This window comes from Anguilla anguilla, chromosome 15, assembly GCF_013347855.1.
Source record: "Anguilla anguilla isolate fAngAng1 chromosome 15, fAngAng1.pri, whole genome shotgun sequence".
NCBI lineage: Eukaryota > Metazoa > Chordata > Actinopteri > Anguilliformes > Anguillidae > Anguilla > Anguilla anguilla.
This window is the reverse complement of record NC_049215.1, coordinates 25,846,388-25,872,331: the sequence shown is the minus strand read 5'-3', so window position 1 is coordinate 25,872,331 and position 25,944 is coordinate 25,846,388. Positions and strand designations below refer to the sequence as shown.

The 25,944-nt window shown below is 46.1% G+C and overlaps 2 protein-coding genes across 5 annotated transcripts in view; one reads left to right on the top strand and one right to left on the bottom strand.

The window, feature by feature from the left end:
* Nucleotides 1-72: 72 nt before the first annotated feature.
* Nucleotides 73-25,617, bottom strand: parp4 (poly (ADP-ribose) polymerase family, member 4). Of its 4 annotated transcripts, XM_035392837.1 has the most exons (36): nt 25,453-25,617; nt 24,675-24,802; nt 23,954-24,173; nt 23,076-23,229; nt 22,655-22,709; nt 22,207-22,314; nt 21,493-21,651; nt 20,490-20,627; nt 19,979-20,146; nt 19,409-19,560; nt 18,697-18,828; nt 18,450-18,548; nt 17,629-17,812; nt 17,085-17,232; nt 16,707-16,849; nt 15,547-15,678; nt 14,823-14,909; nt 14,043-14,207; nt 13,402-13,445; nt 12,798-12,879; nt 12,522-12,659; nt 11,655-11,868; nt 11,296-11,366; nt 10,943-11,130; nt 10,344-10,443; nt 9,477-9,647; nt 8,815-8,895; nt 8,585-8,665; nt 8,389-8,484; nt 7,006-7,212; nt 5,137-5,443; nt 3,840-5,091; nt 3,596-3,674; nt 3,355-3,457; nt 2,621-2,753; nt 73-2,481 (listed from the first exon to the last, which is right to left on the bottom strand). In XM_035392837.1, exons 2-36 carry the CDS (start codon nt 24,798-24,800, stop codon nt 2,280-2,282), a joined length of 5,919 nt encoding a protein of 1,972 aa, XP_035248728.1. In that variant the 5' UTR covers nt 24,801-24,802; nt 25,453-25,617; the 3' UTR covers nt 73-2,279. The 4 variants fall into 4 exon arrangements, with proteins under 4 accessions (XP_035248728.1, XP_035248727.1, XP_035248729.1 ...); XM_035392836.1 differs by having other exon boundaries at nt 3,840-5,443; nt 25,453-25,616; XM_035392838.1 differs by having other exon boundaries at nt 3,840-5,443; nt 7,078-7,212; nt 25,453-25,614.
* The window catches only part of LOC118213742 (rho GTPase-activating protein 20-like), a 67,977-nt gene continuing 67,131 nt past the window's right edge, over nt 25,099-25,944 (top strand). The window contains exon 1 of the mRNA XM_035392845.1: nt 25,099-25,159. The gene's annotated coding sequence lies outside the window, so the exon portion shown is untranslated. The remainder of the gene's footprint in view (nt 25,160-25,944) is intronic.

The following is a 25,944-nucleotide window of genomic DNA, read 5'->3' as shown; positions in this document are numbered from 1 at the left end:
AACTATAATGAACGATAGTCATTATAATTTACAATACACCAACAACCATAAAAAAACCAACCAATGAGATAGTTCCTTTTGATATAATTTATTATTTGAAGAGTATCACATTAAGAATGAGTATACAACCATTTCAATTTATGCACTACATTAACTATGTAAGTAAATTTATCTGATATCCTTCTTCACAGCACACAATTTCCCACTTTAGGACCAGGGCAGGGCATGCCAAAGCTTGTTCTACAAAGTCTAATAGCCTTGTGCCAGGGATTTCCTTTAGTCAAATGCAACTATAGCCCTGTGGCTCCCACGGCCAAACCAGATGCTGCCTACATTTCTCCAAGGAGGAGGACACATTAAAAAGTTTTCTTTGTACCAAATCTCCACGAGCATTTACATTTTAGGCATTTAGTAGACACTAATACACACAGAGCTATACAGCTGACATTCTATTTACATACAATTCAACTATGCAGCTGGGCATTTACTGATGTAATACACATTATCTGGCGTGTGGCTGCAATGGTGATGCCTCCCTCAGGGAATCACAACATTTCAGTTCCAAGCCCAGTTCTCAAACCGTCATACAACAGTACCCCCAAGAAATAAGGAAAATACGATAACCTTATCTAAGCATCAACTCCGCACTCATTCTTGTTAACCTGCTGAAGAGTCAAGAACTAGCAGGACGTGGGGAAGGCATTTAAGCACAGATGTAGCCCCGTTTTTGCCCTGTTTGGTGTATGACAAAAACAGTGGAAAAGCAGAAAGCACAAGTGAAGACTTGGCATGCTCTAGCCTGGCCTGAAGGTTGGTGAAACAGGCAGGATGAAACAGACATGGAAGCAAGCCCTGATAACGTGAGTAATAAGAAACCAAATGGCATGCATTGTTATAATCCCTTGTCATTTGTGTCCTCAACCTAGCATAAAATACATGCTGTGTGTACCACCTGAGAATTCATATAACAGGTTAACACAAGTGTGGCTAAACCCCTCACTCTCTCAGCTGAGCATCAGTCCTTTCTCAGCACTCTCAAAAGTTCCCTTTTAAAAAAAAAAAAAAAAAAAAAAATTGGGACCCAACGTGAGGCTCTGCATATCCAATTCCCACCCTAATTAGGAAGTTACAGTTATCTGCAGCCACACCTGCATTCATGCACGAACCCTACTGCGTTCTCCTACTACGGGAGAGTGTAGACAACTGCGGTTCTCCTCCGAAACACATGGTGTCGCCAGTCTGCTTCTTTTCACACCGCAGGGAAGCTCACATTTAACTGGAGTTGGAAGACGACCTTTCGTGTGGTTTTGGCATGTAGTTCATGGTTGCTACAGAGAAATCCAACCGAACCCGCTCGTATCCTTATTGTTGTAATCAGCAACTGCAGGTCACCCTATGGAGCCACCGGCCACAGTCAACACTGGCACAGTCCAGATTTGACACAGTGTGGAGTCTTAACTGAATGAGCCACCAAGCAGCCCCAGAAATGCATATATTTTCGACAGAAAGCAGGATAATTATTGAGCAAACTATGAATTACTGACCAAAAAAAAAAAAAAAAAAAAAAAAAAAAAAAAAATATATATATATATATATATATATATATATATATTGCTTCAAACAAATATTAGACAATTTCAGAGTGTATTAAAATATATGATGGATCACTCGAGTGAGAAGTATGTATTAAGGTGAGTACATGGTTTGAGTAAAAAGTAATGATTGAGTATTCACTTTGCTGAAGATGTTTCAGCCTTATTGATATTAGAAAAAGATTGGGGAAGGGCAGGGTTGAGGAGTTAAAGCTGAAAGATATGGGGGAACGGTCATGCTTAATTTGTAGTAATCATAGAAAAAGCTGCTGTGAGAAATCCAACACCATAAACTGTGTTTATACCCTCATATTCTGCATTCTAAAACCAGGGATTTGGCCTGAATTCTTGTTTTTAAAAAGAAAGTGGTTTACAATCTGAACCAATCAAAGTCTGTCACTTTCTCTGTGGGCTGGGCCAACGGATGCTATGACTTTAAATCAAATTTAAATGTTTTCACAACATTGCGTTTGTTAAGAAAGTCACCTACAGCAACTTTCAGGGGTGAGGCAGTAGTAGAGTTGGAAGAGTGGGGGGCAGGGGGTGACATAGGTAGGGGAGGGGGGAACTATGGGTAAGAATGCTGGGGGTGTAAGGGTGAGACTGCTCGAGCACAGATGGGACAGGTAGGGGGATTGGGGTAACAAAGGCAGGAGGTGAGAAACACCGGAGAGGCAACCCTGGCCCTCACTGGGCTAAAATTGGTCTGGTCCTCTCCAGAACGGGACGCAGAGGGGAGCACACATGCAGCGAGTCGGCGCCCAGCAGCTGGCGCGTGACAGACTCCCAGTCCAAGCCGAGCTCCAGCCTGGTGCAAAGGCAGGGGTACTGCCTGTCTGCCCTGGACACCCACTCCACCGCTCTCTTCACCGCCTCCCCTCGCAGTGACCTGATTCAGGTGTGAAGAACAGAAATTCAAACTGTGCTACATCATTATTCAAGACCTATGCAGTTTGACTGGATGAGCCAATCTGCAGGAAAGCTCAGTGAAGTGAAGTTACAGTGAAGTTACGCGCGAGGTGCCGTACGTGGGGGCGTTGGTGTCCTTCAGGCGGAAAAGGGTCTTCAGAAGGTCCCCCTCAGCCAGTCCCATGAGCCTCAGCAGCTGGAGCACGAGCAGTGTGGCCACCAGCTTCAGAATGTCAGCACCAGCTCTCACTCCTGCAAACAAGGAGCGGGCAGCCAGTTTACTGAGAAACACTGGTGCCTCCTCACGTGCAGCAGTTTGAATAATCCCACCTCAAAGATCCACTTTAGCCAACAAACGGCCTGCCAGCTTTTATGCACTAGAAAGTCGGATGCTAAGTGTACCCTGTATAGTCACAGACAACACTCGCTTTTCTACGTAACTTTTCTATATAAACATATTCACATTCAGCTGAGGAACTATCGATTTCCTTACTTCCTCTTTACCTATGCGAGTGGAGAAATTCCAGGCACTGCCGTTTCAAGTATTACATGTCTATGCATAGCGTTGTTGTTTTGCTGTAAATGCATTCAAATTAAAAATGCAAAAAGATCGTATCATTTAATGAAAAAATATCAAATTCGTTCAGTTTTTAGCGTCCAGTATTTCCTTGCCAGATGTGAGAACCTGGAAGAGCAGCGTAGGTTTCACTACAACTGCTACTAATGTAGTGGTGTTCACATTACAACTCAGTAACATGTTCCACATTGTAATAAGCTTAAAGATGGCTGATCACTGCTAGTAGACATGTGGTCATCTTGGTCCAGTAGAACATTTATTATGCATTATTCTTACCCAGAGAGGCAATTCCTTTTTCTTTCAGGAAGACACTGGCAAAGAAGACTAAATCCAGATGGAGAATGAAGCCCAGCTTCTCCGAGCATTCCCAGTACCCGTCCTAATCAACAACATTCAATACATCGTCATTCACTCACGCCCTGTAACTTTCCTAAAATGTATCTTACTCACTGAGTAATGACCCTGATAGATATTTCAGAAAACTGTTTAATACGAATGGGACAGTTTGTTTCCTCACTTGATGTTGAAGGTCAAAAAGCTCTGCCCAGGACACCCCACGTGCCCTGTCCTTTCTACGGCTTGACATGGACTTCAAGCTGGGTCACACACATGGGGTGCACATCCACATAAGTCCATGAGCACACATACAAAATACACTCTCCTGAAAGCAGTGTTCATGTAACGTTTTTAAATGGGATACAGACATACATCTTTAGCACAAATATGCTGAATCAAGGAAAATATATGAGAGGCTTAATTACCGGTACGTCAACCCCTTTTCAAGTCCTGATGTCCACTCCAGGCTTTCAAAGGATACACCTGAATATACACCTGCAGGTTTGAAGCCAGGTGACCCAGAGACCAGTGTGGTGGTAGGGGGTCTCCAATATCCAGAAGTAAATGCACTTCCTGGTCCAGCCCCAAATGAGGACACTTGGATGGGTGGTCCCCCAAACTGCGATGGACGCTCTATACCCAGAGTAGATGCTTCATCCCCAAATGGCAAGCTTTGGACACAAAGTGATGGAGCATTCAGAAATGAAGGCCCTGCAGGTTGAGGAAATTGTGAAGCCCCAAATCCTAAATGGACAGCACCCTCTTCCAGCCTATTGGACAGAGCCCTGCCAGCTGCCTTTTTTAGTGCCCTCGGTCTAGTGGGATAGGCACTGATAACAGTTGCCGAATCCAAGGGGGGGACTTCAGGGTCAGCTATCTGTTGTTGCTGTTGTTGTTTTTGTTGTGTCTCAGTGGCATGTGAGGGTGGATGAAGACCAGTAGAAATAGAAGAATTAATATGAAGACCACGACGGCGAAAGCAAGCAGGAGGAGGAGGAGGAGGAGTAGGATGATCAGACATGATATGGGGCATTGCCATGGGAGGGCAGGGAAGGGAGTCAGCTGACATGGCTAATGTTTCTACCATCTTTTGTTGCTGGCACATCTGACTGGCAGGTAGGGCTGCAGGGATATAACCATCAGAAGCAAGGACAAAATTAGAAACAGGACGAGGAAGACGAGGAGGACGATCAGACATGATATGGGGCATTGCCATGGGAGGGCAGCGACGGGAAGAACCTAACGCGACTAATGTTTCGGCCATCTTTTGTTGCTGGCGCATCTGACTGGCAGGTAGGGCTGCAGGGATATAAGCAACAGGAGCACGGGCAAAAGCAGGAGGAGCTGCAGGGATATAAGCACCAGAAGCACGGGCAAAAGCAGGAGGAGCTGCAGGGATAGAAGCACCAGAAGCACGGGCAAAAGCAGGAGGAGCTGCAGGGATAGAAGCACCAGAAGCACAGGCAAAAGCAGGAGGAGCTGCAGGGATAGAAGCACCAGAAGCACGGGCAAAAGCAGGAGGAGCTGCAGGGATAGAAGCACCAGAAGCACGGGCAAAAGCAGGAGGAGCTGCAGGGATAGAAGCACCAGAAGCATGGGCAAAAGCAGGAGGAGCTGCAGGGATAGAAGCACCAGAAGCACGGGCAAAAGCAGGAGGAGCTGCAGGGATAGAAGCACCAGAAGCACGGGCAAAAGCAGGAGGAGCTGCAGGGATAGAAGCACCAGAAGCACGGACACAAGATCGACGACAACGAGGAGGACGATCAGGCCCAGGACCAGGCAAGCTAAATCTGGATTTCTTCCTGGAATACTGAGCTCCTATCTCACGGGCACACAGATTGAACGGGTCAAGGCCAGGCTGTGGCGGAGCACTGTCTGGGAGTGCAAAGTCAGGGGGTGCAAAGTCACTCTCATCTTCACAAAACTCTTTGCCGAGTAGTTCAGGTTCTGCAAGTAATGACTCCGATTCCTCCTCATCTTGTTCTGAAATGTCTTCAGAACTTGAGTGGACACCAGCTGATATAGAACCCTGAAAACAAAGGGGGAAAAAAACAAATAAGGTATTTTTTACTCTCAAATAATCAAGAATGGAAAATATTCTGTATTCTTGCTAGCGATGTTAATTTTGTTAACATACTCGTGTTTAATAAGACAGAGAGTAATCGAGAAGTAGCACCAGTTTAAACAAGGCCCAGTGCTCAGTGCCATGACGTCATCCTGCTGCCACCCAAACTTTGAATGATTTTCAAAAACTCATGATCACTGACAAACAGCACCTTCAGTAATAGATAACTACTAATACAATACCCCGATGCTAAAAATAAAATAAAATGCTATCTATATCCAAATTTGATCCACACCTAACACTCTAGTGTAAATTAGTGTTGTCATGACACCAAAATTATGACTACGTATAAAAAAAAGCTGTAATTCCTATACGTATCACTCAACATGAGTTTAAAAACTCAAATTAGAGGCCGGCTGTTCTTTAACTTTAATATGTTAATTGTGCTGGAATACAGGACCAACACAACAAAAATTATGTCACTGTCCAAATACTTACGGACTGCACTGTGTGTATATATACACAATATTTTAGCATACAATACAACCTATTGCCTATGTTTTTTAAAAGTTTATACCTTACTTTGCTTACAATAAATCTTGTAGCTGTTGTAGTCTGTATTTCCCGGTCACTTGTCTCCCCAGTACTGTCTCTGTGTCTGTGTTCTCTGAGCTGCTTCACTCCCCTGTACTTGTGTGATTTCACTATTCGGGTGGTTCCGGGTTTTCGTGGTTTCCCCCCTTCTTTCCAGTCTCGCTTTACTTTCTTCCTGCTGATTTCTAGTTTTACTAATTTCTACTAATCCCTACTAACTTATAGATTGTAAAGTACTAACCTCGCTAATATACTAACATGTGAATATTACTAATGGACTAACACACACTAGTTTTGGGTTTTTGATAGTTTAGATCACTATACTAATACATTAACCAGTCTCCCCTTTTCCATGCTGCGCTGTAGCTCCGCCCCTTTTCTTTCTAGCCTGCTCTAACGCTGAGTTCTGCAATTGCCTGCACCTGTCTCTTGCTCTAACTGCACCTCTCTCTCTCTGCACGTGTTTTACCTGCTAAACCCAGGCCGTCTGTTATCATTGTTGTCTATGTGATTCCAGTCCGCGTTTTGTCAGTCCCCTGTCATTTAATTAGTTATCCTAATGTTCTTCACCTGGATGTTGTTTGTTACTCCGCCCTCACTCACGTAACCCCTCCTTGATTGTTACCTTCCCCAGTGTATAAATGTCAGTCTTTTCCACCATGTCCCTGTCAGAACGTTGATCATATTCATTGTGCCGATTATTTGTAAGCCTTTGTTTATTGAGATTCTTGCGACACCCCTTTGCCCGACTTCGAGTTTGCCTGCCCCTTTTGGTTTTGTTTGATCTGGTTCGACCTTCGCTTTTCTTTGACTTCTCTTTTGCCTGCCCCTTTGTACCTTCGCTCTTTCTGATCTCCTGGTTTTTGACTTTTTGCCTGTCTTTTTACTTTTCTTTTGGAAACTCGATTCTGTACAGCACTCTCTCTGATCACCTGGCTACGAACTTCGCACTGATTAAAGACGACGTTTTCTTGGATTTCCCTGGTCTGCGTGTGGGTCCTTACACAGAACTTCACAGTAGCGGCATACGGCACGGCATCTTTCTCTTTCTCCCAGCCCAAGTACGGCAAAAAGTCCACATCCTCCTCCGCAACCAGCTTGGGAATGTCTGTGAAACCAACGTCTGGTCTCCCTGCGTCCTGTGGTCACAAAGAAAGAGCTGGTATTCATTCAGGTTCCTTTCTTTTGATTGACATCCTCTACTCTAGATGAACTATTTCTAAACTTTGCAAGTCTAAGACCCAGCTAATCAGCCAATACATGTTCTTTGACCATCCATTACATTACAGGCATTTAGCAGACGCTCTTATCCAGAGCGACTTACACAACTTTTTACATAGCATTTTACATTATATCCATTTATACAGCTGGATATATACTGAAGGTTAAGTACCTTGCTCAAGGGTACAACGGCAGTGTCCTACCCGGGAATCGAACCTGCGACCTTTCGGTTACAAGCCCAGTTCCTTACCCACTGTGCTACACTCCATCCCCTCCTGAAATCCAGTCTAAAATGTTATGTTGTATATAGAATCCAAAATATACATGTGTTACCTCTAAATGCATGACTCCAATATCCTATACTTCATTTGTAAAAGCAGTGAATTTCATAACATTTTATTGGCTAGCTAAAAATCTGACATTCCAGATACAGATAGATTTCAATCTGACTGAATCACCCAGGGACAGAACCCTACAGTGACTTATAAATTAAAACATAAGATAGTGTATGTAAGTACTGTACACATCATAACTGCTGACAGTTACAACGTGGTATTTGAAGTTGATGGCACAAGTACCCACAACACAAACTCATGAGGCTGGACTTCATCCCTCAAGTACACACAAAAATAAAAAGATTTGCATGACTGGTACATATTTTTATCTCTTTCTATTCATGACACCTAGGTGATTAAATTCTGTTGAGTCAGTTAAGTGGCCATCTATCTATGCCATTAATGTTGATAAGCATGTGTCATTAACACAAAAAAATGCTTGTTAAGCATTTGTTATGCATATGCATTTGTTATGCATTTGCTTTGCATATGTTATGCAGTTGTTATGCATTTGCTATGCATATGCAGTTGTTATGCATTTGCTATGCATATGTTATGCAGTTGTTATGCATTTGTGATGCATACGCATTGTTACTCAGTTGTTGTGCATTTTCTATGTATATGTATATGTGATGCATTTGTTATGCATGAGTGATAGCTCTACTGCTTGTAATGTGAGCAGCTGTGAAACACAGTGCCCTGCAGTGGGGAAAGATTACCCACAATTCCTCGGGCTCAGGCCACAGCTGGGACACCTACCCTCTCTTCAATGGCCACGAAGCTGGTGTACTGGGTCACAATGGAGTACTCTTTGCTCAGCTCGATGATGAAGGACTTTAGCTCCTCTTTCTTTCCCTGGGGAGGTGAGGAAGAATCAGGGAAGAATTAGCGGGAGAGCGCGCACGGGCCCGGAGAACGCGGCAGATTTAAAACGCACGGACCCCCGGGCGCCCACCTCATGCTCCGCCTCGTCTGCGTGCAGGCTGCCGTCCTCGTAGTCCCTGATGACCGCCCTCGCCGTCAGCTTGTGCAGGAGCTGGAGACACACAGCGAACGGGACACGCAAATGTGGCGTGCCACGCATCAGCACTGGCGGCCATATTGGAAACAGATACCATGGAAACATATCGGCAGGCTGCGCTGGGCAAACCCGAAGCGGTCCGGCGCGCCTTTCCGATGTCTTACCGTGCCCTTGGTCTTCTGCAGCTCGGAGGTGGACACCACTGTCTCGATCTCCTGCTCGCTAAGCCTGCCGAACAGGGTGGCCTTGGTGGAGGGAACAGAAACAGAAACTCACCATTGGCTAGCCCTTACTCAGGACCTCTCATTTTTGACTCATTTGTATGTATTTATTTCATCCTGAAAGTCTTCTTCTTTTGCCATAAAATATGTCAGACTAACAACAGTAAATGCAAGGTCAAATAGCAACAGGCTGTGCCACAATAAAAACAAAGGATCTAAAAACTTCTAGAATAAACATGTCATGCATAAGTGGCATAATGAAAAGGGAATATAAGATTACTGCAAGGTTTCAAGTTCATTTCTACAGACCAGTAGTGCCTATTTGTGTGCCATGGAGGGCTGAGAGTATGCATGTTTTCATTACAACCAATCAGGACACTTGCTGATTACACTGATTAACACATCCTCAACCAGAAAGGAGTGAACTAATTAGTGAAATGCACAGGTGAAATGATTGGTTGGAATGAAACAGGTGAAATGATTGGTTGGAATGAAAAGCTGCATACTCTTGGCCCTCAGCGGCACGCGATTGGGCGGCACTGCCACAGAGGGTCTCTGTCAGAGCCACAGAGGCGGAGGTGTCCAGGAGGTGGGTGGTGGTTTACCTGGGTGCAATGGGGCACAAAGCCGTACACCAGGGTGTGGCAGCCGCTGAAGAGCGCGTTCAGCTGGGCGGGGGCCTGAGTGGGCGGGGCCGCGGCAGGGTTAAACTGCTGCCACTTCACCGAAACCGAGCTGCAGCCGGGGCTGGCCATGCGCCTCGCCTGCGACGAGACCTGTGGAAACAGACACCGCACGACTGAACCTTCACCGAATCAGACACCATATTGCTGGAACCTGCACCGAACCAGACATCGCAGCACTGGAACCTGCACCGAACCAGACACCACGCGAGTGGAACCTGCACCAAAACAAACACCACAGCACTGGAACCCACACCAAACCAGACACCACGTGAGTGTAACCTGCACTGAAACAGACACCGCGCGAGTGGAACCTGCACCGAACCAGACACTGCACCACTGGAACCTGCACCAAACCAGACACTGCACCACTGGAACCTGCACCAAACCAGACACCACGTGAGTGGAACCTGCACCGAAACAGACACCGCGCGAGTGGAACCTGCACCAAACCAGACACTGCAGCACTGGAACTTGCACCAAACCAGACACCACACGACTGGAACTAGATTAGGTAGACTAGTACTTTCAAATGTAGCTTTGAATCTTTGCAGTCAGAAATGCCTACAGACCGCAGAATTTGAATTTGTAATTTGTAGGCATATCTGGATATACCACCTATTTCACCTCAACTATAAATGCTACAGGCAAGCCCAATACTTAACCATAACATGTGCTGAGGTTGGAGCTTAATAACATTTATATTGTTTGCCAAATCAATTCCATGTGTTTGACAGTGGCAGTATAAATTTTACCATCAAAGGTATTGTTTCAAATCAAAAGTCTAACCTTTTCCATCCAGGTGTGCTTTGTCTTGGTGTCAAAAAATTCATAAGCTCCGCCCCCTGCCTGAGCCAGAGCTCTTAGCATGTGTCGATTGGCAGTTGGGCTGAAAAAAGAACAAAAGACAAATAGTGACACAAACACAGATGTAAATCCGAATCCAACTGAAATCCAAATGTTACTCTGGGAATGATAATTGAAACAAGGATTTGGACGCTATATTAACCTATTAAGGCAGTGGTAACTAACCCTGTTTCTGGAGATCCACCGTCCTGTAGGTTTTCACTTCAACCATAACAAAGCACACCTCATTCAACAGCTTGAGATTCTGTTGTGTAGCTGATTAGTAGAGTCAGGTGTGCCAAATTAGGGTTGAAATGAAAACCTACGAGATGGTGGATTTCCAGGAAAAGGTCTGGTTACCACTGCTTTAAAGTGTGAAATCACAAATACGGGGTTAGAATGTTCTTAACTAAACATCCTAATGCTGATGTAACAATCAGGACTGACGATTGAAAACAATGATGTTCTAGATCACTGGCTTAAAAAAACATTTTTTTTAAAACCTACTCTTCAAAGGGTTAAGCTGCCTGCCAGTCCCTTACCTGACCCCACAGGTGAAGACGCGGGTGTGCTGGATGCTCTCCCGAACCAGCTTCAGGGTGAGGGCCTCGTTCTGAACATGCCCGTCTGAAATCAGCAGCAAATTCCTAATGCCACTCGATGGTGGCAGCAGGCTCAGGCTGCGCAGGGGTCTCCACAGCTCAGTGCTGCCCCCAACTGGTGGGGAGGACTACGACAACAGGGATCAGGGAACAACAGGAAACAAGTTCAGCACACTGTACCACACAGAGTAGACTAGACAAGGAACGATACTAGTAACCAAAAGGTTGCATGACTTCCCAGGGCACTGACCCGTAAGATAAACCCCTGTACAGTACAGCTCTGTAAGACTCACCATTACAAACTTTGTGGCAGGTAAGAGGGCCTTGCTGCAGCACTGAGAGGACAGGAACAGCTCCTTATGGACTGCGGAGAAGAAACATCACAAGGTGTGCAAGCGTGAAACACCTTTCGCATGTATGGAGTGGTATGGAATAATCAAGTGTCAACACACGTCCTATCCCTGACTGTGCAGCGTGCTGCTACGCTCAAGATATCCTTTGGGGCTGGAGGGCCACTGATCCACAGTTTCGCCACTTATTTTACACCCAACGGCACGACACCATTAAGGAATTTTTCTGCAGAACTGGGTGGGCAAGTGTTGATTTAGAACCAGGCCAACTGGACAGCAATGGCATCAAAATGGAGTCTCACCCGTGCCGAAGGAAAGGATGTTGACCCGGACCTCAGGGCGCAGTGTCTTCAGAAGCTGAGCGGCAATCCTGCGAGCGTCCTGCATGGCCACGCCCCTCATGGACTCCGACGTGTCCAACAGGATCACCACCTCCACTTCGCCGCCCTCGCCCCCACCCCCGGGACCAGCTGCAGCTCTGGGTTCGAAGTGCGGGTAGAACACAAGCATGCAGGCCTACGGGGAGTCGTGAGGGACAAACATGGCTCTTTTTTCCCTTTCCGCAGTTTAGAATTGCTTTCACATAATAATAATAATAATAGTAATAATAATACAACTTAAAAACACCCAAAGACACTTTACTGCAGAAGACAATCTGAGTAAAAGAGTCACAACATCACATACAATAAATAAATAAATAAATAAATAAATGCATCCATGCATCCACAGCGGGTGAACATGCATTCCTCACTGCCAACACCAAAATACACATGCAGCATTCTGCTCAGTGGAGGCAGTCAGCGTAGTCTCAGCCATGCCTACTGGTGGAGCACCTGGGCTGCGTTAATGAATCTTCAGGATTTCTGTAGATATTTCTGTAGGAAACCCTGAAAAGTGCCAAACTCTCGGTGCTGTATAGGTATGGGGCATGCAGCCCCGCCATTGCGTAACTTGGCGGGATGGCAGACTTCCCATCCCAATTCTTTGCCAGCGCATTGTTAGCTGAGAGGTCTAGATCTTTGGACAAACGTGTTTTTCTAGTTTCGTGTTTGACGTGTAGACGCCTCATAAATCTGTTTTTCAAATGCTGTTTAAGGTCTGAGTGCGTGAGACCACGGAGAAAGAGACAGAGAGAGGGGAGGGGTAGAGACGGAGAGAAAGACACTGACCTGGCTGTCTTTGTCAGGGTGGTTCTCCACCCACATCCTGGGCAGGTGGACCTGGGACAGCGTGAAGGACAGCTGGAACCCTCCAGGCCCAAGAGTCTGCCCTGGCAGCAGGCTGACCACTGCCTTGCAGTCTGTTTTCTGTCACCATCAAGGATAATACAGGATGGACGCATGGTTCAGATTCATTGAGCGAAATGATGGCACAGACTCCTCTACTGCTGTGATTTTAACGAGGCGACAGGCTCAGCGCCTGGGCAGCCACACAGAGTGAGTTACCTTGATTTTAATGCGGTGGGTCACACAAGACAAGTTCCAGATCTCGTAGGGCATCTCGATGGACATGTCCAGGGTAAAAATTCTGTAGGGACAGCCACCATGTTAGAAAATATCAGTCAACTGTTGCCAAACCCTTTCAGATTTTGCTATACTAATGCACAAGTACGTTTTCAGATATGCCGAGTTTATTTTTAAGGTTTTTTTTGTTTTTGTTTTTTTGTTTCAGGCTAGACGATCAGGCTCATCTCATTCATAATAAATATGGTTTCCAAGGAAAAATACCAGCAACACTTAAATCCTTTTTGTCAGTTTGCTGGCATGGGTGATGGGTGGCATTAAGAGTGTTACCCTCCCTAGCTTCAACTCAACTTGACATTACTGGTTCTAAAATGTAGTTATTGCCATGGAAACCCAGGTACACATCTTGCACAGTTTGTCTAGACTTTAGGTCTCATGACTCCCCATAGTAAATGACTTTTTTTATGTCTACATTGTTTAGCCCAAAATACCTTATCTGGGGGTGCCCCGAAAAGAATCACCTGCATCATTTCTGTATATATCCTGAGAAGATCTACAAGAATCCAGCCATAAATGAAACACTCACCCGTCTCCCTTTAGCTCATTCACACACACCTTCTCCACTGATACCTGTCACACAGAAAACACCAATAACTTCCTCATTACGCAAGTCCAAATTAATCACAATTTAAATGAAATAATTCTGCTTCCCTCATTTGTAATAACATATTTTTTAACACATAGCATATATCACAAACAAAATCCATCCACCCATAATTTACGCCTGTTTATTCCTGGTTAGGGTCACAGGGTTTGCTGGAGCCTATCCCACCATGCACTGGGCGAGAGGCAGGAATACACCCTGGTCGGGTTGCTAATTCGTCGCAGTGCACACACACACACCATTCACTCACACACTCATACCTATGGACAATTTAGAGTCAGTGTTAGGGCTGTGGGAGGAAACCAGAGTACCCGGAAGAAACTCACGCATGCACAGGGAGAACGTGCAAACTCCACACAGACAATAATCAATTCAAACAATTATACACACAAATATATTTATAATTAAAACAAACTTGCAAGTGAAATACTAACTCACTGCAATTTAAATGAAACAGACCCAGGACCTGCAGAGTAAGAGGATTTCACAGTTAAAGATTCACCGGTAGCACCAGGCTCATCGAGTTTAGTGGACAAAGCATCAGAATAAAAGGCCTGTCTTACCTGAGTCCTCTGGTTGAGGGCTTTGCTCTGTTGCCATGGCGCCACGCTACCAGGCAGGGAGAACAGCAGTGACCCCTCCCTGACGACCAGCTCTGTGATGTAGGTGACTTTGATGAGAACCGTGGCCCCGGGCGGCAGGTTTCCGACGCTGATGGTGAACACGTCCTGCGCGAAGGACAGAGCAGACGGCTGAGAACACAGGCGAGCGCTCAGGTGAGCGCGCAGACATTCCCTTCCCTTCTTTTCCCTTCCGCAGCGCCGCACGCCATCGCTTTCAGAAACCCAGAGAAGGCTTTCTGTTGGAAACGGGCTGAGGATGCATGGGCTGCTACAGTGCGCAAGCACTGAACACGGGGTCCCAACCAATAATGTGCGCCATTATTTTCTGTTCACGCATGACTTCATTTGGGTATTTCATCTCTCTTTATTTTTTTTTACCAGTTTGACTGAATTGTACTATAAAAATGATCCTGCCAGTTTTTAATACCCAGTACCATTGTCTCAGCATGTCCCACGAACTACGATACCGGCAGACAAACTTCCCTGTGCAAATGACAAATGGCATCACTAATCGCACGTTAATGTCGAAATGTGCCACAGCAATTCCATAATACGTTTAGACTCGACTTGTCAACTGACATCAGCACGTTTGTATTCGAGAACATTGTAACTGATTATGTCGTCTCACGAAAGATGCAATAAAGGGACTGATATATAAAGACACAGGAAGGTGTACAGGAAGTGGCAGCGAACGAGACGCGCAGAGGGAAGAGGACTTACGGGGGCGTCCTGGTCCATCAGGTATGCGCCGTGGCCCCGCTGAACGGCCCGCCTGTACTCGCGCCTGGCCTGCTCCTTCTCCTTCACCTGTGAGCGGGAGAACGGACACAACCCACAGGCGCTGAGACCCAGAGCCCCGATCCGGGCCCGCCCTCCAAGCGCTCGCAGGGACTGAGGCCGCCTTCACACACCGCACGCCGACGCCGAACGTCGTACGCGTACGCCGAACAGCCCGGCCGAACTGGAATCCCACCACGCACACCCGGGAACGGCTGACCGAATCACGCCACACGCGCCCAAAACCCACTGAGACTCACGCCACACACCCCCACACTGGCTGGGGCCCGAACCAGACTCACACCGCACCTCACTGCACACGCGTACAGAGTTCACTGTGCACTCTCAACAAAGATGTGTTAATGCCCAACCGCCACTTTGTGTGTTGCTACTTTTGTGTTGCTTTCAACACATTTGGTGTCAAAGTTACTACTTTTGTGTTACAAATATACAACTTATGTGTGTTACAACGGAAGACATTTTGACTTTGTTGAAAGTAACACAAAATGTGTGTCCTTCACTAGACATGGAGGTGTGTTAAACAGGTGTGTTTTCATGTCCAAGTAAATTCTGGCCTAATCTCCATTAAAGCCTGTCAGTCACCAAAAAGTTGAAACTCTGTCCTCTCTCCTGCCCCCTCCCCCCGCAGTGACTCGGGGTGGACTACCTGTCCCACTACGTGCTTCCCATTGATGAAGGCCTCGAACCCGCACACCGCTGCAGACTCGTCCAGGGGGAAGACGTACTTGGCCTCGATAGGAACCTGGCTCAGGTTGGTGTAAGACTGAAAAATAACGACCTGAGGAGACGGAAGATGAATGAATTCACTGGTGGTGTTAGTCAACCCTGTCTGTGACATACTGCCTGTGTTTTTCCAGTTCCATACAGCTTCTCACACAGAACATACACTACTGCGCTCCCATGTTTCTATAGTCCTTTAATGCACATTTTGAGCAAATCGAAAAAATGAAAATGAACACACTTCCTGAAATGCTACAAGCATATTTTAAGGGACAATTCACTTGATTTAGTGCTATAAAATATTATTTTAATGTTTTTTTTTTCAACTGGCCCAGACAGTTTTTGTGTGGAATGAAGGATGTTTTAGATTCCTACGGACATTTCAGAAGACATGCCAGTTTCAAAATGGCTGGTCATCAGAAACTTGTGTAAATATTTAAAATATCCTTCATCCAACACAAAGACTGTCTGCAGGTTTCACGCCCAACCGGGCTCCCCTGAAGAAGCAGTGGGTTAGCCAGCTTTTGGAAATGCACTTCCGGCACATTCCAACACGGTCTATGGCGGCAGGGATGCCTCCCAGGTCGCCAGTTTCATCCAGGGGCTTGTCTCTGACCTTTGTGGGCAGATTTTGAGAGACCACTGGGCTGGAAATATTTTTATGACCTGGCAACACTACATGGAACGTGAAAATATGGTGGTGCAGAAGGATACTGAGTCACCACACATAATACCTGTGCGACCAGGTGAGGTTAATGGTAGCTACTTACAGGCAGTACAGTACCTGAGTGACCAGGTGAGGTTAATGGTAGCTAGTTACAGGCAGTACAGTACCTGTTTGACCAGGCGAGGTTAATGGTAGCCAGTTACAGGCAGTACAGTACCTGAGTGACCAGGCGAGGTTAATGGTAGCTAGTTACAGGCAGTACAGTACCTGAGTGACCAGGCGAGGTTAATGGTAGCTAGTTACAGGCAGTACAGTACCTGTGTCACCAGGTGAGGTTAATGGCAGCTGGTTTACTGGTAGTATCTGCGTGACCAGGTGAGGTTAATGGCAGGCTAGTTTGTTTGTTGGCAGTAGCGTACCTGTGTCAGCAGATCCATCAGCTTACACTTCACATGTACGGCCTTTAAGGGCAGCGGCTGGCCGGTGTTGTCCAGCAGCCCGGCGGTAACTTCCTCCAGGCGTTTTTTGTATCTCCCGATACTGTCCTCCTCGCCTTCTGCCACTGGGGACGGGACAAACACGTCAGCACTCAGCGGCCAAAACCCCCCCAAAATCACAGGCTAGCCGAAACGCTCGTTCTGTTTACTTCAATGGCCAAAGAGCAAACACGATCGGAAAAAGAAACTCTAGTTTTCTTGGTTTTTAAACATTTTTTAGTGATGCGATGCAGGGGTTTGTGGGCATTCCGCGCGGGTGTTGTGCGGAGTAGCGATCCTTCGTTCAGGCGCGAGACTCACAGAGGTCAGAGGCGGAAGCTTCCCGAGCCACATCAGACGAAAGGTCAACGGTCGGCTGGAATGTCTTCACCGGTTCGTCATTCAAAGTGAACTGCACCACGTACTCCATCTGAACCTGGTCTGTCTGGTATACCACGTACTCGTCGTCCTGGTGAACACACCCACCAAACCAAAAAGCTGTTATGTCAGGACTACCAACACTTTAATATTATTTATTATGTTTATATCCACCCTTTGAAGAGTATGTTTATTGGAATGTTTTTTTTTTTTTTTTTCAAAATTCCTAGCCAGTGTTCTAGAACTCCATTGCTTTCAGTTACCAGCAGCGACTGTGACATCAGCATTAGAATGTTCAGTTAAGAGCACTCATCTTTGAGTTGCATCCGTGTAACAGTGCAAGATTTAGGTAAAAACCTACATTTTCTAAAATTTCTACCTGACCCAGGCAATGGACAGGTGAAACACAGTTACGCATCACGGCAGTGCAGTGTAAGAAACACATACGGGGGAAAGGTCATTTTTATGATCCCTCTCTCGCACGTACCTCAAAGTCAGAGATGACGGCGGGAGCGCGGCGGACGCCGTGCACGCTGTTGTAGCCCTCTGGGGCCGAGCTCAGGCTCGGGTCCTTCTTACAGAGGTCCTTACACTGCCCCAGGGCCACGCGGCACACCAGCAGCAGGCGCGAGCCGTCCGTGGCGCCGGGCTTGGAGTACTTCAGGCTGGTGCTGTCGGCGCAGAGTTGTGATGCGTCAGTAAAGGAACCGGGCGTGTGACCAGGCTGCGGCGCTCTGTTCGGACCTAGACGTGCCCTCGGGCACGGTGTTTAACAAGAACCGCTCCGGGAAAATATCTGGCTTCTGCGTATATAGGGCCTGTAAGTTTCCACTTTTTTGGAATGACAACGAGAACTGAGGTCTGATCTCTTCACATGCGCCAATGTTCACTTCCGAGCTAACAACACCACTACCATTGCAGGAATCAACAGGAAACTTGAGAATCATAGATAACCTTGGAATAAACTCAGACTACTTGTCCAGGCTCAGATAAAAAGCCCTGACAACCAGCCATCTTAACTTGCATTTTACATCCATTTTATTTGCAGACACTCGGGAAAGCAAACACAAAAACTTCACCTCTTTGCCCCTAAAACTAATTCTTGTTCCTGGTTGTGTGTATACAAACAAATTCATAACAAAAAATATAAAGTCTCTTTTATATTAATTTGCCATAATATTAATTGGTACGTACTTGTGTAAGTCCTAGTTGATTTTTTATTTAAAATTGTATCTGTGTAGTTTTTACATGTATAATTGTGTCCATATATTTGACAGACATGACGGTCTAAACAGCTAACCCACTGACCTCAGGGAATCACTGAAGTAAATTCCGCCACCCAGGTTCCCCAGGTCTGTCCTATCTATCCCATGATGCTCCACTCCAACTCTCGGCAGCAACAGCCCCCTGAGGGAGAAAGGAACATGTCAATCAGAGGGCTCTGTCAGTCACAGGCTCCGTGTCAGTCACAGACATCTCTCAGTCACAGGTCTCATGGCACTTGAATGCGAGAGTGATTGACAGGTATCTCAGAGTCTGAGGAGCTCTGGCTCACCGGGAAAGAATTCCCACAAAGTTGCTGGGAGCAGAGGAGTGTAGGAGGGACTGCACGTTCCCCAGGTCATCCCGAAACGCCTGCAGCTCCACCGTCCTGCCTACGCGGAACACCTGCTGTATCTGCACCGGTCTGCACAGGAAACACGGAGGGTGACCTAACGGTGGCTCTACACCACACACAGCCAATCAGGACATTCTAACGGTGGCTCTACACCACACACAGCCAATCAGGACATTCTAACGGTGGCTCAACACCACACACAGCCAATCAGGACATCCTAACGGTGGCTCTACACCACACACAGCCAATCAGGACATCCTAACGGTGGCTCTACACCACACACAGCCAATCAGGACATCCTAACGGTGGCTCTACACCACACACAGCCAATCAGGACATCCTAACGGTGGCTCTACACCACACACAGCCAATCAGGACATTCTAACGGTGGCTCTACACCACACACAGCCAATCAGGACATTCTAACGGTGGCTCTACACCACACACAGCCAATCAGGACATTCTAACGGTGGCTCTACACCACACACAGCCAATCAGGACGTCCTAACGGTGGCTCTACACCACACGCAGCCAATCAGGACGTCCTGACGGTGACTCTACACCACACGCAGCCAATCAGGACGTCCTAACGGTGGCTCTACACCACATGCACCCACTCAGGACGTCCTGGGGTGCTTTAGGTAAGTACCTGTCCCAGAGCAGCTTGCTGACGGACAGGAAGTCCGGGCTCTCCGGGGGAACGGGCTCGATGCTGCATCGCAGTGCGCGGTACTTCCCCAGACAGGAAGCAGTGGGGTTCCACAGCGTGGCCTCGCTCACCTTCAGCATGTCCCTGATTAACTGAACAAGGGCACACCATGTCACTGACGCAAAGCACCATGCTGCCCCCTGGTGGACAATCTTCAGCCTGCTAAATGTGAGTAAGTGAGTTAATGAGTGAGGGAGTGTGTGAGCGAGTGAGTGTGTGAGTGCACAGAAATATGTGCATAACTGCGTAAAATAAACTTTCAACTCTGAAGCAGCTTATAAACAGCTCAATACACACAGGTGATAAACAGAAGTTTGCTATCCAGGATGTTTTTTAGTATGTGCCATTTGGCTTTGCTTTCATACACAGTCAGAGACCCTGTGCTGCTGCAGGGTTTATTGTGTTGGCTTGGCTTTGCTTTAATACACAGTCAGGAACCCTGTGCTTCCATTGAGTTTATTGTGTTGGTTTGGCAGTGCTTTATCACAGTCTGTGCGTTTATTGCAGTACCTGGCACAGGTCCAGTTTGAGGGAGATCTCACGCATAGTGGGGGCGAATTCTTCCTTGTGGGGCAGGAGAGTGTAGAATTCAGCCATGAGCTCTGCCAGCTGCTTCTGATCGCTCCCCTCCTTCAGGGCCTTGTGTATCTGCAGCAGCAGCCCCTCCGCCCTGCTCACCTGTACAGGTACAGGTAACAAACCAGCACACACATCACATACAGGTAACAAACCAGCACACACATCACATACAGGTAACATACCAGCACACACAGGTCACACACACACATCACATACAGGTGACATACCAGAACATACGGGTCACACACACACATCACATACAGGTGACATACCAGCACATGCAGTCATGCCGCTACACAAGACAAGCAAAGAAAAAAGTTGATTCTTCAGTAAATGCTGTATCCCAGCTGTAAGTGTTAGTTGTGGGGAAAACTTTGGCACGTTGGTTAATACAAACTCACTGGCTTAAATGAACACAAACAGTGAACAAACAAAACCTTACATCATTGAGACTAATGCTGGTTAGGGGGATCTTGAGAATGTTGCCCAGGCAACCAAGGGCTTCTGTCCATAACAGCTCCACAAACACGCCCACTTCCTGCGAGATGGCACCGCTGTTCATTTTCTCCTCCAGGAGCAGCTGTAAATCACACAGAACACAGGCTGCTGTTACTCATAATGAACTGGCCAACTGACACTTAAGCACCAACAGCCCCATCTGTCTCCAGCCCTACCCCTCCCCACCTCTCAGTCTCCGACGGCTTCCTGCGTTAGGCACTGTCAGCTGCTGTAACTCTCCAGGTTGTCATTTTGACAGATGCACACCGGCAACTTCTTCTGCCAGCGTTACAGTCACATTCAGTCCTCTCAGGCAAAACACCCAGGTCATAAACACAAACTAAAACAGCAAGAACTTGTACGTAATTAGGGGTAAGTCACAAATGTTACCCAGATTAATTACGTTGGGGGACATATTATATTGTTACTTTGGATGGTTGAATGTGTTAAGAGCTCCAGCTGATTTCTGTCCCAGCATTCTCGCTGGACACCAGTGTAACATGGGACCATTGTGGCAGACAGACTTTGTGGCATTAGCCTTGGCATTTTATCAGACCGAAAAGGGGCAGCACCACCGTGTGCTATAAGTGACTCTGATGTGTTCAGCTCTGATGTGTTCAGCTCTAATGTGTGTTCAGCTCTAATGCATTCAGCTCTGATGTTTTCAGCTCTGATGTGTTCAGCTCTGATGTGTTAAGCTCTGATATGTTCAGCTATGATGTGTTCAGCTCTGATGTGTTCAGCTCTGATGTGTTCAGCTCTAATGTGTTCAGCTCTAATGTGTTCAGCTCTGATGTGTTCAGCTCTAATGTGTGTTCAGCTCTAATGCATTCAGCTCTGATGTGTTCAGCTCTAATGTGTTCAGCTCTAATGTGTTCAGCTCTGATGTGTTCGGCTCTGATGTGTTCAGCTCTGATGTGTTTGGCTCTGACGTGTTCAGCTCTGACCTGATGCAGCTTACTGGAGCCCATGTCCTTAAACTGAGGGGGCAGAGTGGTCTTCCGTTTGAAATCCTGGCGGAGAAGCTCCTTCTCCAACTTGTCGTACATACTGAGGGCCTTCTCAGAGCTGGGGTAGTGGAACAGCGCATCACGAGTCACCATGGCCTACGAGAAGACGTACAGAGCGACATCATCATCACCATCGCCATTACCCCATTATCACTGTCATCCCTGCCATCCCCGTGCCATGATAAATACCCTGTTTACCCCTCACAACCTGGTTCCTCTTCCCGATTATCGCTTCCTGTCAGCAGTGGCACCTGCAGGATTCCCTCCCGAGGTACGCAGACAACCACAGAGTACATGAAACCATTTGTAATTGAAGGGTCTGCAATTAAATATAGACCCCTGGGTCATTGTGTTTCAAATTCAGTTCCAGCATTTTTGAGTGTTTCCCAGTCTTATACTTGTATTTGTCATTTAATAAAATTAAAAATTAGAAAATGCGTACTCTGAATACAGGTGCGTACCTGGAGAGAGAATCCTGCAGGCGCCGCTGCCTGGCAACCAGTGCTTTAATCTGACATTGAGTGAGTGAAAGTAACGCAGAGGATTGCATTAGCACTTCAGGACAGATGCTACATAAATAGCTGGTTTGATTTGTTTGACTGTTGATTGGCAGGGTAGAGCACAGGTGGGCAAGAGGGAGTGTAACCTCACCTGTCCGCCTGGTCCCTCGCTCCTGCATCGGACCACGCGGTACTGCCGCCCTGTCTCATCACTGGAACTGTGCAGCTCCAGCACTGACCACATCTTGTTTGGGCCAACCTGGATATGCACATTAATCAGCACCATGAATCCAAGTTTAACAAACACAGTCAAATGTGCCAAACAGACCTATTTCACAAACAAATGCACATACTGTCACAGTCGCATCTCATACAGTCATATATAGATAATCAGAAAACTAAGTACAATTTAGTTAGGAAAATGGCAAGCATTGTTGGGCTGAATGGCCTGTTCTCGTCATTATATTATGTTATGTTATATATCACACACATGCACACAAAATCTTGCAAACACACACAAAATCCCTCACTCTCTCGCATGTGCACATGTATATATATATATAAATATTATAATAGTACATATAAAATGGTAGGCTTACTTTTTCCAAAATGGAATATTTGGCCACATCGAAATTAGAGGGATAATTTGGTATTCTACAGAACAAGAAAAACAAGTTAATAACACTGCACAATTTAACACTGCCAGACAATAAGGTCAAGGGATGTACACCGGAACAGTACAGAGATTGTGTCCATGGTGAACACGCCACGCTCACAACTGTCAATATACAACTGAAAATTTGACCGCGTGGTTCAGTTCAGTATCATTTACAGTCCACAGATGGAAAATGGTATAATGCCCTGAAGCACATTTTACAGGTACAGTCAGGCTGCTACAGAATGACTAGTCACTAATGGAACGATCCCCTTTCAGTCTGACAGGCCTGACAGGACTGGGGACATCGCTCTTTTCTCCCTCCAAGCAGTGATACGGTAACCAACACAGTAATTCCAGCATACCTATGCTTGCCCAGGTATGTTCCACTCTCTGTCTCTTCATCTTCCTTCCCGTCTCCTTCCTCCTCTATCTCCATCTGCTGAGGTGCAGATGCTTGTGGTTTGGGCTGATCTCTGGACCTCTCTCCCACAGGTGTCTGGCCAGTCACCTTAAACACTTACAACCCACACAATGACACAAAGCCACTATCAGCCACAAGATGGAATGAAATGCATAGAGCAAAAATCCCACCGATGCCTTCTTGTACGGGTGAAACAAATGAAATTACTATCAATAATCTCAAGCCTTCACTTGGATAAAAATCGAAATAATCTGGGTGTTCCTCACACTGGGAAAACTACATTCTCTTGCAATCCATCCAAATGCTTGTCTTTGTGCTACTTAGAATGGTGCTCCCCCCCCCCTCCCCCCTATATATATATATGACTGGTGTCCCTGAGCACTGTGGTTCTCCAATTTAGGTACACTCCAACAAGTTTTAAATCCCCCAAATACCATATTACATTGACAGGGAAACTCCCAACAGCTTTAATGTTATGATTCATCAACTGGATTCACTGCAGGCTTTTAAATGCTAGAACATTCTTTCTCTTCTCCTCTGCTGAAACTCTTCATTGTTTCAATACTGATGCAGTTGTTAGAGATACTGGCAGTTAGACCTGTACGTGGGAGGGACCCAGTGCTCATCAGTCAGATATTGAGCAATTGTTTTTACGGTTACTATGAATCATCTTTTTCCATGTGACTTTTAGCAAAATGTTGCTAGCAGGGATGAAGTCCATACCCATAGGTTGTGGCGTACCTGGATACAAGCCCTGGACTTCACTCCCTCTAAGTAACTCTTTGTGACATCACGTTACATTCTGCCGACTCAGCTCACCCGAATCTTGCTGGCTGGGAGACGGTGATGCATTCGTTTGGGAGGGGATATTGGTCCTAGGGAAGGGGACTGGGCTGCACTCCTTTACAGAAAGAAGAGCCCCTTTCTCCAGGCAGCGGTGCACATACTCCACCCCCACCACCGGGACCTGGTACTTCTGGATGCTACGCTGGCGGTTGGAGCTCACGTTGGCCAGGTTGTTTGTGATCACGTGAGTGCACTGAGATGCAGGCAGAGAGACAGATCATAGACATGCAAAAAATATAAAACCACACAGCACAGTCCTGGTGGTATCTGATGCAAACATTACATTTATATTAATTTAGCTGGCACTCTTATGTAAGTGAGTAGTGTCAGACCTGGCTAACTACATTCCTAGATGAAACATCATTAAAGCACTAGTGTAAACTAACTATGCTAACCAAGAAACAAATTACAAATCCTACACACAGATTACATCCATAACAAACCCTAGGGAGAGAAACATAACACCATAAAATATAACCAAAATACCATAAACCTGAACTAGTACAATGGTGGGAGTTCTACCGGAGGGGAACCATGATAAAATCTGAAGAGGTGGGTAATCAGTCTACGTATGAAGATGACCAACAAATTTGCACAGGCTTTGAAGGAAGCCTTGAAGGCTAACTTCAGATTGAGCTTTCCTGTGCAGTGTTACAGATGGTTTCTTAGATGATGCTAAATTGAGAAGGTATACCTGCTTGTTGACCACGTAGGCAATGCAGCCTCCATTGTCTGTTATTGACAGTTTTAACCTCTTTTTTTCTTTGAAGGGCAGATCCTTCACTTCCAGAACCACCAAGCAGTTCTCAAATACCTGCATGACTGCAGTTTCATACACAAGCCCACGCACACGCACAAGCACGCACACACGCACGCACACACACACACAAACTTCATCAGGCTATATTATTGATCAAAATAGGTCAATTTTCTTACTAACTTTAAACCGTACATATTGCTGGGTTGGTTGTGGTTACTCCATATTAAAAATGTACTGTAGACTCCGATATTTTCAGCAATGTGTGATTCAGTCACTGAACTGTATTGAATTTACTTCAATAAAAGCGACACTGTAACCTGGAAGCTACCGTGGATCGCTCATCTGAGCCAGTCACGTGGCACTATTTGCACAGTCGGGTGCATCAGGAAGTTTGCTTGAGGAATGGGGAAAATAGAAAGGTAAAAGGTGTACACAATTCTAGTGACAACAATATGTTACCAAGGTTTGTCGCTTCAGCTTTTGCAGTTTGGCAGCAATGGCTGGTGTTAATTGAATGTTTCTTAGTGTAACGTTCGCTAAATGTGTCGCCATCCACCCACGTAAGAAATATATACAGAACTTTACGTGACATTAGCGCACTGTCTGGCCTCCAAAGCGTTTAAGAATTTTTTATTTATTTCAGTCATAACGACATTACTTAGCTTTTGCATTAGTTAGCAAAACACGTCGTTTGGACAAATAGGTAACTTACCGTAGTGTCGTTACAACCCGGAACTCTGGGCAAATCACCGCAGACTTTACGCAGCACGACTGTAATAAGAGAAATACTCAGGGATCGCTTCCTGTATATTTAGTGCTAAACACGCCTTCTGCCAGTGAAGTACAGTGTGAAGGATGCAAAATACTACCATCTTGTGGTTGTAACGAAATGCAGTTTCATTTACACAGATCAGTGTCAACAACCTGCGTTGTTTTGCTAAATTATTTGTTTGAAAAAAGGCATTGACTACTTACATCAGCCTTCATGACATTATCCATTTATTGAGACCTACATGTCATTTTTTTTAGTTTAATAATTCTTATGAAAACGTATTTGCCCACTGTCACTTTCATATGAGTTCAGTGGAACAGTACTTCCGATTGCATTTGAGAATTCCACTGACATTGAACTGAAGCCATCTGCACATATCTGATATTGTTGCCGTAATGTTCTTGATCAAGTCAGAGCTCACTGAAAATATGT

Coding starts and splice junctions, on each gene's coding strand:
- parp4 (XM_035392836.1), bottom strand. CDS start 24,800: ATGCAGGTATTTGAGAACTGCTTGGTGGTTCTGGAAGTGAAGGATCTG. Junction 18,829..19,408: donor AGCAAGCTGCTCTGGGACAG/GTACTTACCTAA, acceptor TTTCCTGTGCAG/ACCGGTGCAGATACAGCAGG. Junction 13,446..14,042: donor CCCTCAACCAGAGGACTCAG/GTAAGACAGGCC, acceptor TCTGTGTGACAG/GTATCAGTGGAGAAGGTGTG.